The sequence below is a fragment of the Coenobita brevimanus genome, chromosome 59, assembly GCF_032717465.1.
Source record: "Coenobita brevimanus isolate Jiangsu-jjx chromosome 59, ASM3271746v2, whole genome shotgun sequence".
In the NCBI taxonomy this organism is placed as follows: Eukaryota; Metazoa; Arthropoda; class Malacostraca; order Decapoda; family Coenobitidae; genus Coenobita; species Coenobita brevimanus.
The window spans coordinates 21,878,002-21,898,251 of NC_137012.1; the positions used below are offsets into that span (position 1 = coordinate 21,878,002).

The following is a 20,250-nucleotide window of genomic DNA, read 5'->3' on the forward strand; positions in this document are numbered from 1 at the left end:
TTACCTCATGCATGTGCAGTAGGAATGTGTTTTTCAGAGTTCGGTTAGGTTCGGTTAGGTTAGGTTCGGTTAGAGTCCATAAGTACCAGAATGTTTATTAATGTATGAACATACTTCTAAACCCACATTTTATGTTTCTATTGCATTTATTTCAGTCATTTATGTGCCTTATTGGTGTGATTTGGGTGTTAAATAGGTGCTATGCATGTCCGGAGGGAGTTGTATAGGTGTTTCTCTGTGTTAGGGTCCGTAAGTACAAGTCCATAAGCTGGGGCCCAATATCCGGACGAAACCAATATCCGAACCTACCGATGGCTCTATTGATCCGGATATTGGAGGGGTTACTGTATCTTGCACACACCTTCCACGTCCCCCATCTGCTCCAGTTCATATTTGCCCAATCGTTCCTCCACTTCTCTTTTATACTCTGCCTTTTTCTCAATCCCTATAAAACCCAGTGCAGTTACATCCTGGTATGCAGTGGTTGAGCATGGTAAAAAAAAAAAAAAAAAAAAAAAAAAAAAAAAAAAAGTTATAGTCATCCCTCGCAGTACAGTGAGGTTGTGTTAAGTGAAAACCTATCGCATAATGAGTTATTGTACTGCAGGGTTAATATAACTTGGGTCCAGTGGTGATATGGAGGGGGGCCCTATGACCACATAATGTTCATTCATTCATTCATTGCCAGACGCCATGTATCCCAACCGGGGTGGCCAAGGGCTTAGAGTTAATTGTTTTACAGGGAGGGGCACTAATCCTCCACCAACCCCACTTGACACGTAGGGATGCCAACAGCATCTGGTGTTCCCAGGCGGTCACCCATCCAAGTACTAACCAGACCCAACCACATAATGTAAAATCTTTATTTTAAAAAATTATTCTTTTAGACTTGCCCTCAGAAGCACCATGCATTCCACTAGGGATAGTATTCTTGCCAGACATGATTTCCAAGTCACAAGTTTCAGTATTTCACCTACAAAAGTCGTCACTTCACTTAATGTCACACACTGCACTGTTTGTTACACATTTGCACTGTTACAGTATTTGGCAATTTTGATGGTGTTTCAGTGGCCTTGCATGCACGAAGTAGAGCGAAAGGGAGATTAGTACAACAGATGCACTGTAAACACTGGGCGGCAATCTTCGCTCAAACAGCTGACTGTCAGCTTATGCTGAAGACATTGTGTATGTATTTGATTGTTGTATGCAGCCACCAGAAGTATCTTTTTAATGAATTTTGCCATTGTTATAGCAAATTTTCCTATTGTTACAGCAACACTAGTTATCATTTTTAGTTCATCGTTCTGTTGATTTATAACATTGTGAACAAGCATACAGTGAGGCCAGTTTTGGGTTAATGGTTACAAGATTTGCTTGCATGATAATTGTTGTGGCTGTGTATAACAATCCCGTGCATATGCGTTGCTGCCTGTTTAGGCTGACAGTCAGACGTTTGAACTAAGAATGATGTTCAGTGTTTACATGTGCAAAACCCCAGCCTGGAGGTCTCAGCACATTTTGCCTGCTTTGCGTCACCCCTTTGAAAACACCATCTTACTCGTCCCACGGCTGTGATCTTCTCCCTTGCATTCATTGTTATGTAACCCACATTCAGACTTACTCTTCATCTCTGATGTCCACAGATTTCCTTATTCCACATCTGTCATGAATCACATTTATTCCTAATCCTATCCATACTGCAAATCACAAGCGTTCCTAAAGAACCTCATTTCCACTACTCTTACTCTTGACTATTCAATTTTATGCCATTTTTGAAGAAAGCATATGACTGTAGACAGGCAAGGAATATGGATAGCATTTCTGTCTTTCTTTCTTTCTTTCATTCTTTCCTCCTTCTTGTGCCTGTGGGTGACTCTACACTGAGTGACAAGCCAAATGGTTTCTTGTACACCAGGAAACCATTTACTGCTCTGGGTGGTAACCACATAACCAAATTTTGGTGCCTGGTGATTTAGTGGGTAATTATGGCGCACCAATTGGATTGAGCTGGTGAGGGTTTATATCCGAGGGATGGTTGGGGTTTATTGCTCAGTAGCTCTTGATATTTCTCAAGCTTTCGACAGAGTGTGGCACCATTCCCTGCTGTCCAAACTCCCTTGCTATGGACTAACGTCTTTTGTTCCTTTGATTTCTTCATATCTTAGTGACAGGAAAATAACAGTAGGTGATGTATATTCCAATTTCCACTCAATGCCGGCGTGCCACAGGTATCAGTTCTGGCGCCAAGCCTATTCCTGGTTCATATTAATAATCTCTTATCTGTCACCCACAGTGCCATCCACTCATATGCAGATGACTCTACATAGTTCATTCACACTCAGACACCCATGTACAGTCTAATATCTCTACCTCTCAACTAAGTACAGCCATCTCCATAAATCAAGACCTATTTACGATCAGTGAATGGGGACAAAACAACCTTGTCTCTTTTAATGCTAGTAAAACCAAATACTGTATATACAATTTACTAATAGACAGATATTGCCAGATTCGTACATTACCTTCAGTGCTACTAATATTCCCATCTCCAAAAGTATTGAAATTCTTGGCGTCTCACTTAACAATGCCCGCCTGGACTTCTCATGTCAGATCACTTGCTAAAACCGCCTCAGAGAAACTTGGATTATTGTACAGAGTCCGTAACTTCTTAACTGATGAGCAGTTAGCTATAATTTATAAGAATCATGTGCGCTCTCAGCTTGAATATTGCTCACCCTTGTGGAATGGATGTGGAGAGGTTGCATTAAAACAACTAGACAAAATTCAGAACAAAGCAGTTAGAATTATTAACAACCCTGCCATTACAAATAAACTACCACTCATGCAAGTAAGAAGGAATGTTGCCTCCCTTGCATTATTTTACAGATGTTTTTTTGGCAAATGCTCAGACGAAGTTGCGTTCATGGTGCCACCTCTCCATGCCCTCCCTCGTGCTACACGGGCATCTTGTAGCGCTCATGACTGGAATGTCACTCAGCCATATTGCAGAACTTCTGCCTATCAGAATTCTTTCATTCCCCGAACTGCATCTCTCTGGAACTCACTTCCCCAGAGTTGTTTCCCTTCAAATTTCAACCCACAGCTGTTCAAGTGTAACTGTTACAGATATTTTATGAATGGAGGACACCAGTAATCTGGTGTCTGGATTATTTTTTTTATTCATTTGTTTTCCTTCCTACGTTCTGTTATTTAAAAAAAATATATATAATAATGCCACTCAGGAATGAGTGAGGCTGCTCACTCTCATCTTAAATGTCAGGACTAACTTGCCTAGCCCCTGTCTCCTATGCACCTTGTGGGACAACGTAGGAGTGGATGATGAATGAATTAATTGAGAATACAGTATATGGTGTACACAGGAAGTTGCTGAATGCTGTCGAGAGTGTGTATGAGGGTGCTTGGGCTGCAGTGCATGTGGAGTGAACTTAGTGAATTCTTTTATCTGAATGTTGGACTGTCATGTTTTCATGGCTGTTCTGTATATAGATTGAATCATTAAAATTGTACAAGGTAGGACAGTGGATATTGGCATATCCAGAGTGAGAAAGTGTAGGATTTGGAAATTGCCTGTACTGTTGTTTGCTAATAACACTGTACTGCAAAGTGAAGATGAATGGTAGTTGCAGCATTTAGTGAATGTGCTTTGAAGTGTGTGTAGGAAACAGACTGTAAAAGTGATTGTATCAGTGAGTAGAGAAGTCACAGAATACACAGTGAGGCTGAATGGTCAGGAAATGGGGAATGAGAGTGCATTGAGTATTTAGGTACAGTAGTGTGATGAGTAAGGATGGAAGTTCAGAGGAAGAAGTGCATGAAAGGGTACAGCAGGAAAGGAAGGTTGCTGGTTTACTGAATGCAGTCATTAGGAATATGGAAGTGAGTATGGAAGTAAAAAAGCCACTGCATAACAGTACTGTGATTCACACTCATGATGTATGGAAGTACAGTATAGCTTGAACCCCATTGGACAGACACAAGTCATAAGTAAGAGTTATGGAAGTTAGTTATTTGAGAGGAGCATGTGGAGTTACGTTGAGAGACAGACGTACTAATGAGGAAGTGAAGGATGAGTGTGGTGTTGATTTTGATGTGGATGAAAGCATTAAGAGAAATACTCAGATGATTTGGAGGGGATGAACAGTGAGAGACCAGCTAGAAGACTGTATATGAATGAGGTGTAGGAAAGGTGGGGGAGGGATGGAGTGAAGAGATGTATGTTAGAGAGAGGGTGTGAGTTGGATGGAGGGCTGCCAAATGACAGGGGACAGGGTGACATGGAGGCAGTCTGTTTGTGACCACCCATTACAGGAGTGGGGCATCTGGCTATAGGAAGATAGATAGACTAAAATCTCACACCTGTACATAAAAGTAGGTACAGAAACTCTTTCATGCAAGCCTGTCACAATCACCACACTCAGACCCCTGTTTTGTTTCAAAGTCTTCATAGCATGAGTCACTCTTCATTTCTGTGCGAGTCTACTTTCAATTTCTTTGCACATATACCACTTTCCTCAGTCATTGCATCCCAGTACTGAAACTCCTTCAACAGTTTGAGTCTCTGTCCATTCACCATCACATCCTAATGGGAATCACATTCTCCCTCTTCACCATCTCATTACTCTTGTCGACATTGACTTTCCAAACCCAGTTATTACATACACCTGCAAAACTCTGCACCAGATGCCAAGTTCTTGTTCACTGTTGCCAAGCAACAGCATCATCTGTATATTAGTGTTATAAATTAGCAGTTATAAATTAGTTTAGCTTCGTATTAGTTTACACATTTGCCAAGGAACTGTATGTCCAGCCTTTAATATCTAATTTGAAGCCTTTCAGTACAAAAGCTCCTGCCTAAGATGAAGAAAATCATTTGCCAGTAGCCATAGAATAGACGTTATACTGAAAAGATCAATGGAAATGCTTCGTGGCCCCCCCCCCCTTTTTTTTTTTTTACCCTTTGAAGACCTCAGGTGATTTACAAGTGGTTCCCGATAGGTGTAATTTTTCCACCAAAATATGAAAGTGCCCTTTTCATGTTATTTTTTGTACGTTATCAGGTGATTTGATGGTATAGTTTTTATATCTGACACTGAAGTTGCTTACAGATTATAAATAAGCTCAAATTCCAGTGTTAAAAAAAAATAAATAAAAAATAAAGCCTTTCCTCTCCTCCATCCTTCTTTCCTTCCATCCTCTTCTGTCTTTCCTCATCCTTCTGCTTATGGGTGACTTTACACTCCCTCCTCTGTCTTTCTTTCCTCTTCCTTCTGCCTGTGGGTGTTTCTACACTGAGTGACAAGTCAAATGGTTTCCTGTTCACCAGGAATCATTACTATGCTGGGTGGTAACCATATAACCAAATTTTGGCCCCTAGTGGTTTAGTGGGTAATTACGGTGCTCCAGTCAGATTGAGCCAGTGAAGGTTTATATCCAAGGGGTGGTTGGGATTTATTGCTCACGTAATGCCACTCAGGGATGAGTGAGGCTGGTCACTCATCTTAAATGTCAGGACCAACTTGCCTAGCCCTGGGCCCCTACACTCCTCATGGGGCAATGTAGGATTGGATGATGGATGGATGGATGAAAAAATAAAGATAATTTTTTGAACAGAAAAAGGGTTCAAACAGGTACCAAATACATGCCAAAAGTACAGGTTTACTTTCCTAAAGACACAGACACACATATTACTAACACAAAATACAGTTATACAGTGTAATAAAAAGTTCCTTGAAAATCAATGTTAGCAATACAGTCACCTCCCACCCCCATGTGAGCGAGGGTTACTGTATATTCCAAACCCCCTCGCTAATTCTTGAAGTTCGCTAATTCTTGACGCCTTCTCAAAAATGATGTTTACCAGTAATTACATAACCTATGAACCACTCATACTGTAATGCATTACCGATAAATAAACATTTCTTGTTAAATCTGTCTCCCCTTTGTTTTTAAATGTTCAGCTGTGACAACCCTTGTTTGATTCGTCAGCGTAATGGCAGAAGGGACTGTCCTAAGTGTTTAACTGAACCCAGCCTAACCTAGTTTAACTGTACCTAATCCATCCATCCATCCATCATCCAATCCTGTGTCACTCCACGAGGAGCGCAGGAACCCGGGGCTAGACAAGTCGGTCCTGTCATTTAAGATAAGAGTGACCAGCCTCGCTCATCCCTGAGTGGCATTAGGTGAGCAATAAATCCCAACCACTCCTTGGATATAAACCTACAAAGGCTCAATCTGATTAGAGCACCTTAGTTACCCACTTAACCAGCAGATGCCATAATTTGGTTATATGGTTACAACCCAGTATAGTAAATAGTTTCCTGGTGTACAGGAAACCATTTGGCTTGTCACCCATAGGCAGAAGGAAGAGGAAAGAATGAAGGTAAAAAAGACAGAAGAGGTAGTGTAAAGTCATCCATAGGCAGAAGAAAGAGGAAAGAGTGAAGGAAAGAAAGACAGAAGAGGAAAGATGGAGGAGAGGAAAGGGCAGACACCCAAAGCAGCACTACATTGAGTGAGTGGATGGTGAGTGCCCCCACCTACCAATGACTTACCAAATAATTTAACCAAACCTAACCTAACCTAACCTGCAGTTGGGAAATTGGGAAATGAAATCCATCTTTGAGTATGTAGAGTAAGTTTCTTCCATTACGCCAGAAACAAACAATCGTAGGTATGGCTTAACGGCTTAACCCCTCAATGCCTGTGGGTTCTGAAATTTGCGTGCACTCCTGGCTAGCCCTGAAACAGTTTTTAAATTCTAAAATCAATTTATTTTTCGTAAAGATGTGAAGAGAATCATCAGGCACACCTAGCAATGTGTTTTTTTTAGCTTCCTGAATCCATCCTGTGATTCACTATGATTCACGGAAGAATTAATAAAATTAGGATGCATGTGCCATATGGGCGAAAACATCTGAGACTAGGTGACCGCATGACGGCTTGAGATGGAAGTGTAGAGTTGTATAAACATACTGGTGACCTTCGTTCCCATCCCATAATTGTTCACATTTTTTTTATAATTCATGCTGACATGACGTCACTGACACCAGTACTGTAAAGGGTTGTTCAACGCTGGTGGTTATTAAGGGGCTAATGGAATACATTGCTGTTTGCATCAGTACTCTCTGTTTCACGTACACACACAAAACAAACAAAAGAATGAGTGCTAAATGTTCATTTAATTTTCAGCAGAAAGACCTCACCAATTCAACTCATATTCCTCCAGTTTTTTTGTTTTTTTTTTTTTTTTTTTTTTTTTTTTTTTTTAAAGAAATAGCAGATTTGTGAATTAATTAATTATGAGTTCAGCAGTTACGGAGTTCCCCTGTATTGTGGATTGTGCAAGTACATATTCTTTATAAAAAAAAAAAAAAAAAAAAAAAAAAAAAAAAAAATTCTTCATACTCACTTCAGTCTAACATTTCATAATTTTTTAACACAAAAAGCATTGAGACTGATATCAAATACATGCCCAGAGTACAGGTTTACTTTTCTAAAGACACAGACACACATATGACTAACACAAAATACAATAATACAATGTAATAAGAAGTACAATTCCTTGAAAGTACAATAATAATAATAATAATACTGTATTGATAATCTATCTATCTATAGCCGGACGCCCTAATCCCACAAAGGGTGGCCGCAGACAAAACACCTCCAAGTCGCTGTCACCCACCATTTGACTACTCTCCCCCCAACTCACCCCCCCCTCCCTCATATACCTCTTAACTCCATCCCTCCACCTCATCCTTGGTCTAACCCTCCCTATCCCTCACTTACATACACCCTCTTAGTCAGTCTTTCATTCTCCATTCTCTCCACATGTCCAAACCACCTCAGTGTATTGCTCCTAATCTTCTCAGCCACATCCACATCCATCCCACTTCTTCATTCGTCAACTTGTTCTTCACTTCTTCATTCATCAACCTGTCCCTCCACGTCACTCCACGTGCTCCTTACAAGTAACTCATTTCCACTGCTCTCACTCTTGACTTGTTCCCCTCTTGCAAGGTCCACGCCTTGCTTCCATACGTCAGGGTAGGGATCACAATACTATCATGCAGTGACTTCTTAACTTCCATACTCACCTCCCTATTTCTCATCACTGCTTTCAATGAACCAACAACCTTCCTTCCCTGCTGTACCCTTTCACGCACTTCATCCCCCAAAGTTCCATCCTTACTCATCACACTACCCAAGTACTTGAATGCACTCACATTCTCCATATCCTCACCATCCAACCTCACTGTACATTCTGTGACTTCATTCATCTCAAAAACCATAACTTTACTTTTATTTACATTAACTTTCAGCTTCCTCCTCCTACACACTGTCCCAAATTCAATCACCAAACCTTGCAACTCCCATTCATCTTCACTAAGCAATACTGTATCATCAGCAAACAGCAGCGCTGGAATCTTCCAAATCTCACCCTCATTCATTAGAGCCACCCCCACATCCACTGCCCTACCTTGCACCTCCTTTACAACCCCATCCATGTATATATTAAACAGCCATGGAGACATCACACAACCATGTTTCAGTCCCACATTGAGATCAAAGAACTCACTCAGCTCACCATCCACTTGCACCGTAGCCCTAACTCCTTCGTACATACTCTTCACATCACTCAACAATTTTCCCTCCACTCCATATATTCTTAATACCTTCCACATACCTTGCTTATCTATTCTGTCATAAGCTTTCTCCAAGTCCATGAAGGGCAACATACACTTTCTTTCCCTTCTCTAGATACTTCTCCACTAAACATCTTAGAACAAATATCTGATCTACACACCCTTTTCCCTTCCTAAATCCGCCTTGTTCTTCAACTAGCTCCTCTGTCATATGCCTAACCCTATCAATGAGTATTCTACCATATATTTTATCAGTCACACTAAGAAGGCAAATACCCCTATGGTTACCACATACTTCTCTCTCCCCTTTTCCTTTGTATAAAGGAACAGTTATACCTGATTTCCAGTCCCCTGGAACCCTTCCCTCTTCCCAGGTCAATCTGCACAACTTCCATATCCACTCCATAACAATCTCACCCCCATACCTCAGCATTTCACCACACACTCCATCAGTTCCTGGGGCCTTTCCCAACTTGATCTTCTTCATTGCTTCCACTACTTCTGTCCTACTGATCTCTTCCTCCCTCCTCTCATCTCTTCTTCTCCCAGCCATTCCCCAACCACTTATACTTGCACTGCTGTCATCTCCACCAACAATCTATTATTCCTATCTTTCACTCCCCCTATTATTTCCCCTTTCACACTGCCTTACTTTCTTTACCGCCTTCCAAAACAATTTCTTACTCTCCCTCCATTTCACACTCAGATTCCTCCCAAACACTTCATCCACTTTTTTCTTACTCTCCTTCACCATTCTCTTCACCTCCCTTCTCCTGCTCACATATACCTCTCTATTCTCTCTCTCTCATCTTCTCCCCTACCTCTACTCGCTAACCATTCACTATATGCCTTCTTCTTTTGTTCTACAGCTCGTTTCACCTCATCATTTCACCATGCTGTCCTTTGCACACCCTTGCATCTCCTCCTGACTCCACAAACCACCTCACATTCCTCGCCTATCTCTTCCATAAATATATTACATACATCTTCCGCCCCTTCCATCTGCATACCTTCCCAATCTTTCTTCCACTATGCTCTTATACTTTGCCATCTTCTCACTATCTTGCAAATTCTCCACTCTTCTCACAGGAGCTGTTTCCTCCTGTCTTCCCCTTCATCTCCTCAACCATTTTCTTTGCAGCTTTACCTTGGCCATCACTAAGTGATGGTCCAAGACTCCATTCCCCCACCCTCTCCACACACACGTAGTCTATCATTGCCTTTCGTTCAACAAGTTCACCATCCATCCTCATCATTACTCTCCATGTATACCAGTGGATCATCTTATGCCGAAAGTAGGTGTTGGCTATTGCCAACCCCTTGCCAGCACAAATGTCCACCAAAGCACTACCATTCCCATCTACTTCAGCTGGCACACCCCACTGACCAACCACTCCATCCACTCGTACATTCCCAATTTTGCCATTCATGTCTCCAATCAAAAGCATTCTCTTGCTCCTTTCAGATTTGTCCATACATGCTTCTACTCTCGCCCAAAACTTATCTTTCACTCTTGCCACTTGGTCCTCTGTCGGACCATACACACATACAATCGCCCACGCTTGTATACCTACTTTCATCCTCACCCATACAATCCTTGCACCCACTGTTCCATACTCTCTTATAGTCTCCTTCCACTTCTTGCTTATCGTCAGACATACTCCCTCCCTTGCCCTCTCATTCTCATTAACTCCCACATATATACCTAACCCATATTCCCATTCTCTCACCCTTTCACCTTTCCATTTAGTTTCAATCAATCCACATATATCCACTCTTGCATCCTCAAGCATCTGAACAATCTCTCTCTCTTTCACTTCATCATTCACTCCTCTCACATTCCATGTTCCCACCCTCAGAATGTCCTTTGTCCATTCCTTAGTCATCAAAGTATGGTCCGTCCTGGTCTGAGGCGCTTTATTCGCTTGTTTAGTTAGTTCTTTTTACGTGGTGGGGCACTAATCCACCACCAACCCTTTTAGTCGCCTCGTACGACAAGCAGGGATACTGGGGGAGTATTCTTGAAACCCCCCTATTCCCAGGGGACAATACTATAGTAATTATAATAATAATAATAATGTATAATGATAGTGATAAAAGCCTGCAGAACATATTAGCCTGCTTAGCATTCTTGGTGCCACAGCCATAATGCCTGCTTAGCATTTCTGGCACCACAACCATAATGAACTGTACTGTAGGGCAGACCTGACACATAGTCTTATGCTAAAATACCTTTCTGACTCCTGTGTAAAGATGTGTTGCTTTCATAAACTTGTTGGTAAATCATTTCAGTGCAATTATTAGTACTGTACACAGATCCATCAGCTTGATGATCAGCAGATCGATGTTTGCATGTCTCTCCAGATGAAATGTCATCTTGTACACATTTTCCTTGTTTTACCACTTTAAATTACACTTATTTGTGGTTCATATATACCTATCTATCTATCTATCTATCTATTGCCAGACGCCTCAATCCCGTTTGGGGTGGCCACAAACAAATCGCCTCCAAGTCGCCCTGTCCCCCGCCATTTCACTGCCCTGCTCCCAACTCACACCCCCCTCTCTCATATACCTCTCCACCCCATCCCTCCATCTCATCCTCGGCCTCCCCCTCCCTCTTCCCCCCTCCACCTCACTCACATACACTCTCTTCGTCAGTCTTTCACCCTCCATCCTCTCCACATGGCCAAACCACCTCAGTGTGTTCCTCTTAACGCTTCCTATCACATCCACATCCACACCACAACGCTCCTTTATATCCTCATTCGTCAGCCTGTCTCTCCACGTGACTCCACAGGCTCCTCTTAAATAACTCATTTCCACTGCTCTCACTCTTGACTTGTGTCCTTCCAACAATGTCCAAGCTTCACTTCCGTACGTTAGAGTTGGTATCACAATACTGTCATGTAGTAACTTTCACTTCCATGCTCACTTCCCTGTTTCTTATCACTGCTTTCAAGGAACCAGCAACCTTTCTTCCCTGCTGTACCCTTTCAAGCACTTCACCCTCCAAACCTCCATCCTTACTCATCACACTACCCAAATACTTAAATGTACTCACATTTTCCAATTCCTCACCATCCAACCTCGCTGTACATTCACTGACTTCACCTCTCTCAAAGACCATCACTTTACTCTTCCTACATTCACCTTTAGGTTTCGTTTCTTACACACTTTCTCAAACTCATCCACCAAGCCTTGCAGTTCCCCTTCGTCTTCACTCAACAACACAGTATCATCTGCAAACAACAGTACAGGGAGTTTCCAAACACTATCCTCTCTCACCAGGGCCACTCCAACATCCACTACCCTACCTTGTACCTCTTTTATTACCCCATCCATGTACAGATTGAACAACCATGGAGACATGACACATCCCTGTTTCAAACCAACTTTCAAAGAGAAAAATTCACTTAGTTCACCATCCACACGCACTGCAGCCTTCGCACCATTGTACATACTCTTCACAGCATTCAACAACTTCTCATCTACTCCATATATTCTTAACACTTTCCACAATCCTTGTCTATCCACCCTGTCATATGCTTTCTCCAAATCCATGAAAGCCGCATACAACTTCTTTCCCTTCTCTAGAAATATTTTCCACTAAAGATCTAAGAATGAATATCTGATCTACACAACCTCTTCCCTTCCTAAAGCCTCCCTGTTCTTCTCCAACTAATTTCTCTGTTCTTTCTCTAACTCTGTCTATAAGTATCCTACCATACACTTTTCCTATTATACTAAGAAGACAAATGCCCCTATGATTACCACACACTTCTTTTTCACCTTTTCCCTTGTACAAGGGAATAATTATACCTGACTTCCAATCCTCTGGGACTCTACCTTCCTCCCAGGCCAATCTGCACATCTTCCACATCCATTCTACTACTATCTCTCCCCCATGCTTCAGCATTTCACCACACACTCCATCAATTCCTGGGGCTTTCCCCGATTTAACTTTCTTCATTGCTTCCACAACTTCTATCCTACTGATTTCTTCCTGTCTTCTCACCTCCCTCCTTCTCCCAGCCATTCCCCAGCCACTTATACTCGCATTACTTCCATCCTCTTTGTTCAACAATTCCTTAAAGTGTTCTCTCCATCTGCTCACGTTTTCTCCCTTCTCGACTAGTAATCTACCATTTTTATCTTTCACTCCCCTGCTAACTTCACTTCCACCCTGTCTTACTCTTTTCACTTCTCTCCAGAACATTTTCTTACAGTCCCTCCACTTTACACTCAAATTCCTTCCAAATTCCTCATCCACTCTCTTACTAATCTTTTCACCTCTCTCTTCCTTTCCACATATAACTCTCTCTTCCGCCTCTCAACTTCTTCCACGCCCCTATTTCTCATCCATTCATTGTATGCTTTCTTCTTTTGTGCCACAGCCTGTTTCACCTCTTCAGTCCACCACGCTGTTCCTTGCACCCCCCTCCGTCTTCTCTTCCTTCCACACACCACATCACATGCTGCACATATTTCTTCTGTAAATATCTTACACATACCTTCCACGTCTCCCATCTGCTCCAATTCATATTTGCCCAATCGTTCCTCCACTTCTCTCTTATACTCTGCCTTTTTCTCATCCTCTTGTAACCTTTCCACTCTCCCAGCAACTACTCCTTCCTCTCGTCTTTCCCTTCTTCTATTCCTCCATCTTACTTGCATCCTAATTCTGGCCACCACCAAGTAGTGGTCAGAAAGTCCACTCCCCCAACCTCTAAACACTCTTGCATCCATTACACATCTTCGCATCCTTTCATCCACACACACATAATCAGTCATTGCCTTCCTTTCATTCAGTTCACCACCCACCCTTCTCATCACTTGCCATGTATACCTGTGGATCATTTTATGCCTGAAGAGGGTATTGGCTATCACCAACCCCCTCCCAGCACAAATGTCCACTAACGCACTCCCATTCTCATCTATCTCAGCAGGCACACCCCAATCACCAACTATTCCATCCACCTTCACATTACCAACTTTACCATTCATACCATTTTCTTAAATGGAACTTACCTAAAAAGTCATTTCTGAAACTGAATATACAGGAGTGAGGCAGTCCTTGCAGCAGGTAGGCGCAGTGTAGGCTCTTCACAGTGGTGCCACAGCCCACAGGCAGATCGTATAACCTTGAGTGCAGATTTCCAACCTCCTCAATAATGGTCAGATTAAGTCCTAGTGACCTAAAGTTTTTCCACGGCTTTGGACTAGAGTTGAGTTAGGTCCCACCAACGAATATTACCATATGTATCTAAACTTTATTCGCATTTAGTACTCAAAGGATTAAATAACTTGGGTAGTCAGAACAGTGTAGTTACAATGTTCAGGGGATTAAAAGCATATCAGATACCAGTGCAGCAACTTTAAAGAGCTGTCAGGTTAATTGCTGATGTCCTAAACAACTTGTAATTCACAGAAACGACGGTTAGACATCAGTGGCCTTGTGTCGAGTAGTTCACGAGACGACCTTGGGAACAAGACTCATCCACTACAGTATCCGCGAGGTGATGGCCTGTACTCTGACTTACCGCCAGAACAGCATCCTCATGGCGGCACTCACCATTCCATGTTTTCATCTCTGCTGTCCTCCAAGTTGGGCATGCCTTTGCCTAATCCAGCACCAGAGGTAATTTGCAGATTTTCATCCTGTAAACTGGACAAGTGTCCAACCTTTGGAAACTATGTTTTTCCTTTTCTTGCTCTTATTTTGGTGTGCATAGGCTTCTTGCATATGTGAAATAGATCATCTGATGATATGCACACCATCAAAACATCATAATTATCATCATCATGACCCTTTTTCTCACCTAAGGAAAGAAAAAATACAAAAATGGAAGAACTGTCAATAGCACATATTATTTAACCCTTGTGAATCCTGGTTCAGTCTCATAAGCCTAATCATCTGCACATATTTTATTTTGTATTTTTCTGTATTGCTGCACTTCACATAGACTACCAAATGGTTATTCCAACTGTCAAGTTGAAAGAGGGTCCAAAACTCTATCATGCATTCGTCCATCCTTGCATCATTCAGCCACCTCAGTCCCTTGTCAGTTCATTAGCTTTATCAGTTTTCATTCCTTGCTTTCTCATATACCATATTCATCCACCTTCTTCTTGGCCTACTACACTTCCTACCATATTGAGGCTTCCCACCTCTGCTCTTAAAATAATGATAATTAGCCCCGGGCTCCTATGCTCCTCATGGGGCAATGTAGGATTGGATGATAGATAGATAAATAGAAAAAATAAAAATAAACAATTGTCACAGCATCAACCCCTCTTATCTCCAACCCCACCCAGTTTGACTTAGCAGATGACTGGAAGCCCTTCAGCCATCTCACTCTCTCCATTTCTTTCTTCCACAGCATCTCTCCTCAACCCAATACCTTTGTCATTTGAGGAAGAGAAAGAAAGAGATTTACAGTTCAGGCGGCATTTGCTGCTTACTCACTCCTTCAGCTGCCACTTTTTACTGTCTTCTGCTGCTCTGTATACCACTGTATCCTACTAAAATTCTTTTCTTACTTATAGCAGTTGACATCCTTACATTACCACACAGTGGTTATATTCTTAACCAAACATTTCCTGTATGCATTACACAAACTTTAAACCAGTTATTCCAAGCAAATTGTCTCTCACTCCTTGGTTACCTTTTGTTCACATTCATCTGCCTCAGCTTTCTCCAGTCACTTTGATCACCTTTATTTTTGCACAAGGGCACAATGGTAGCCTTTTTCAACACTGCTAGTACAGTTCTACTCATCAAAGCTTTTGTATATATTTCCAACAAAATCCTCAGTCTAGTCTCCTACCTATTGCCAGATGCCATAATCCCACAAGGGGTGTCCACTTGTCTTTGAGTTAGTTGCTTTACAGGGTGGAGCACTGACCCTCCGCCAACCCACGTGTTGACACCACATTTAAGCCTATTGATCTTGGCATACACTTCATCAGCTCCTAATGTCTTCTCGTTTTTCAGTCATGTCACATTTTCCAGTAACATATTCCATCCCTGCACACCACCAAACCCAGTCATGTTTACTGTTACTCTGCAGCCACCTTTCCCATTCATCAGCTTGGAATTTGATACAGTAAGAAGTAATTGTTGAACAGTTTTAACTTTAATGAGTGTTTTGTGTTTCCCAGTTCTGAAAGTGTGACAGGAACCATAGGGCTTGGGATGCATCAGCCAATATTATTCTACTGGTTGCAGGATGCCTAGGCCTGCTATTTATTAGTATTATTTATTCAGAAAATACAGTAATCCATCCTCTATCCGATGTAATAGAGCCAAAGGCATGTCCAGAAAGTGGGGTCCGTCCGGATAATGGGTCCCTGCCTCCTGGACTGGTACTTATGGACCCTAACCCAGCCTAACTCAGAAACCCACCTACATAACTGGACATGCATAGCACCTATTTAAGACCCTATTCACACAAGGGACAGAAAGTATGAAATAAATGAAAAGGAACTAGAGAATGAGGAATTAGAAGTGAGTATGGAAAATTTTTAGCAGTTTACAGGGTACTTACAACACGTCCGTGGCTGTTCATTACAAAGGTTAACCTGCCTCCTCTAAGGCTCTGGCAGTGGTGAAAATGCTCTTGAAGCACGTACAGTAATCCAGTGTTGTGCTGCACTTAATCCTTTGCATTATGAGTTATAATTGTTTAACACTGCACATTCTGTTCTTGGTTGCACCACGCCAGTTTTAACTGCCAGTTTCAACCGCCGGTTTACACTCTGTACTTAATCTTTGCACTCTGAATTCTAATTTCATAACACTGCACAACACTGTAAATTCCCGTGGGGTCTAGTGGCACGGTATTGCAGTTTATTCACTGTTTATTGACAAATACGAGCATGTGTGGCATCCATTGGATGAGCATCTAGTCAGGATGGCAGTCAGGTGGTAACTGGGGAGGGATGGGGGAAGCAAGCAGCGAGCGTAAACACAGCTGTTCGGCGCTGTGCGCTGATTTCAAAGTACAGTTGAAGATTTTTTTGTTTTTTTTTTTTTTTTTTTGGTGTGGGGGGGGTGTTCAAAGGCCTGGGCCCAAAATGTCTGGTAAGTGGGGAGTCCGGATAGTGGGCGTCCAGATAGTACAGGGATTACTGTATTTGGTTATAGTACAAAAGAGTTTGGTTGAGCTGTAACCAAAAAAATTTATAACTATTAAAATCACAATTTGATGCCGAGAAATTTCATGGGTTACCAAAATTTAGTAACAGATTAGCAGCATATAAGAGTATTTTGGTCAGCAAAGATTTGCCATAGTTGTAGGATTGTTATTTTTATTAATTTTTTTATATTACAGTATTGTACGTAAATTAAATTCATACTGTCAATAATTGATTTTTCTTCTTCCCCTTTCATCTAGGTGGAGCTTGCTCCACCAGAACCAATTAATGCAGAGTTGCCAGCACACATACAAGTCTCAGTTGATCCTGATGAACCGAAGAAGAAGAAGTACGCCAAAGAGGCCTGGCCTGGCAAAAAACCTACGCCTTCTCTCTTAGTCTAGTCTTTTGTAAGTGGCAGTCGCAAGATGCTGAATGCAAAATGCAGAAGTTGACAGAGCAAGATTATCGATGAGGGATATGGAAGTAGTAATGAACAGCAAATTATTGGATGTCCTGTAACAAAAGGGAGCCATTAGCATGGAGGTAATGGGAGCAGACAGAGGGAAGAAAGACAAATGTAAGATACTGTACAGATGCCAGATATCTATGACTAGGAATATTAGTTTTATAGAGCTGTGAGAAAAGAATGGCATGCAGGTTGCAATATTTAGTAACTGTCTAGATATAGATTTGTATTTTTCTATGTCAGTGTCAGTATCAGAATTTTGTGACAATTTTTACAACAGTATAAAATGAGGACTGCCATTGTGTATGCTTTATTTTAAAGTTAACCCTTAAGTGCCAGCATCCATTTGATCAGCGCTAGGGCCAACACCATCCATTTATTGTTAGCTGTAGAAACCTGAGGATAATGATTGCACCAACGTATGGGTAACAGGCATCCCCCATATGTCCTGCATGACAGTCCTACACACTCAAAACCATATTCCCCCATTGGAGGTACTGAGCACTCCTCACCTCTCCCTTTGGTGGTATTTCATTTCCTTAATATCCCCCAGGGAGATGGTCAACTCCTCCTCCCCCATATGCATTCACATTTATTAAGTGATGCACTAGACATTTCTCTACATTTATATAAAAAAAGTTATGCAGTTTTCAGAGCTTAAGAAAAATATATATAACAGGTGGTCTGGCACTAGCAAACAATGTGGATTTATACAGTGGGCTTGGCATATTAGGGTTTAGGCAACTAATAGCTTTTTACTTTGTAATCCCTTTGGCAATAATAGGTCTCTCTCAGCTGGGGGGAAAAAAAATCATCTAACATTAGTTGGAATTATATTCATAAGCATCACCCTCACACATATAAAGTCAGTGAGATATGTTTTTAACCCTATGGGTTGATACTAGAGGTCTCCATCAACTCAAAGACAAATGGCATCAATTTGACATCTTCATACATTGTGAGTTGAAGCAAATTACTATAAATGAACTTAGTATACTTATGTGTGGTCAAGCTATTTTATCAAACTGAGGGAAACCTGTAGAAGCCAGTAGGTTAAAAAAAAAAAAAAAAAAAAAGTTAACCCTTTTGTTGCTATGAAGACTCAGGTATTTTTATCAGGCTGATTTTTTTTTTCCCCTGAGGGATTACCTTATAAGTCCGAGGGTTAGTTGCAGAAGTGTAAAGGAGCTATTGGCTGAAAATGTCAAGTGATATCACCAAATGCTGTACTTGGTCTCTGTTGATTCAGTAATGGTGTGCTGTTGTGTTAATTATATGAGTGAATGCTAGAAAATTTATCCCTAATGATTTAAGTTTACAACTTATGTATTGCTATGATTAATTGTAAAAAGTACTGTTACTAGGAGTAAATAAATGATTTATTTAGGGACTGTGTAGAAATTCTGCCTAATGTGTTCATCATGGTGTAACTCTCCCCCCCCCCCCTTTTTTTTTTTTATCCAGCTTTTCAAAGATCTCTTCATCAACATCATCAGCTTCACAAATAATGGCACGTCTCATGATCCTGATTCCCATTTCTAATGGCACTGAAAAATTGTGGCAATACAGTTACCCAATATTTCTTTCCCCATCCCTTTACACTACCACACTGGTTAATGCTTCAGCTACACACTACTTTATTACTCACTTATGGTCATAAAATGTTGAGCCAGTACGAATCTTGGATTTTCAGGGCTATTTTCATTTTCCAAGTGAGGCACAAATATTGAACACTAGGTTTGATCATATGACAATACGTACTAAGCCACTGGACTGAATGAGTCGTGCTCATATATTCTTAACTGAAGGTAAGCTTTCCATGCTGGTTGTGTTAAAGTCATATTCCAGGTCGACTGTCTGTCTCAAAATGTAATGCATGGAAGTACTTACTGTCTCTGCTTTTCATTTTCCTGTGGATAATTTACACACATCGCTCATCCCTCACTGCAGCTCACTCAACACCGCTTCAACCCCACTACACCCACCCAACACCGCTTCAACCCCACTGCACCCCACTCGACATCGCTCATCCTGCACTACATCCCACCCAACACTGGTTCAACCCCACTGCACCCCACTCAACACTGCTTATCCCACACTACACCCCACCCAGCACTACTTCAACCCCACTGCATCCCACTCAGCACCACTCATCCCATACTGCACCCCACCCAACACCGCTTCAATCCCACTGCATCCCACCTAACTCTGCTCCTATCACAAGTAGTGGTGCAGAGGGTGAAGGAGAGATGTTGATTAGGTTCCAGTGGGGTTGACTGAATGATCATCAATCAATCCCATTACACCCCAATCACCACCACTGAATCCCCTCTGCACCCCTATCAACCTCGTTCCTACCCCAATGAACCTCACCTAACACTGGTCCTACCCCTATACAACCCACCCAACACTGCTCTACCCCACTGCACTCCACCTAACCCAAATCCTACCCCTGTGCACCCCACCCAACATTGCTGCTACCCCACTGCACTCCACCCAATCCCAATCCTACCACTGTGCACCCCACCCAACACTGCTGCTACCCCACTGCACCCCACCCAACCCCGATCCTACCCCACTGCACCCCACCCAACCCCAATCCTACCCCACTGCACCCCACCCAACCCCAATCCTACCCCTGTGCAAACCACCCAACACTGCTGCTACCCCACTGCACCCCATCCAACCACAATCCTAACCCACTGCACCCCACCCAACCCTGATCCTACAACACTGCACTCCACCCAACCCTGATCCTACTCCACTGCACCCCACCCAACCCTGATCCTACCCAATTGCACCCTGCCCAACCCTGATCCTACACCACTGCACCCCACCCAACCCTGATCCTACACCACTGCACCCCACCCAACCCTGATCCTACCCCACTGCACCCCACCCAACCCTGATCCTAAACCACTGCACCCCACCCAACTCTGATCCTACCCCACAGCACCCCACCCAACCCTGATGGCG

General features: G+C 42.2%; 1 protein-coding gene across 2 annotated transcripts in view; it reads left to right on the forward strand.

The window, feature by feature from the left end:
* NiPp1 (nuclear inhibitor of protein phosphatase 1) overlaps nt 1-18,623 on the forward strand; it is a 111,794-nt gene extending 93,171 nt beyond the window's left edge. For both annotated transcript variants that reach the window (XM_080274773.1, XM_080274772.1), the window contains 2 exons: nt 14,098-14,307; nt 17,066-18,623. In XM_080274773.1, coding sequence (XP_080130899.1) covers nt 14,098-14,307; nt 17,066-17,209 — 354 coding nt within the window. In that variant the 3' untranslated portion in view covers nt 17,210-18,623. The remainder of the gene's footprint in view (nt 1-14,097; nt 14,308-17,065) is intronic.
* Nucleotides 18,624-20,250: the final 1,627 nt, after the last annotated feature.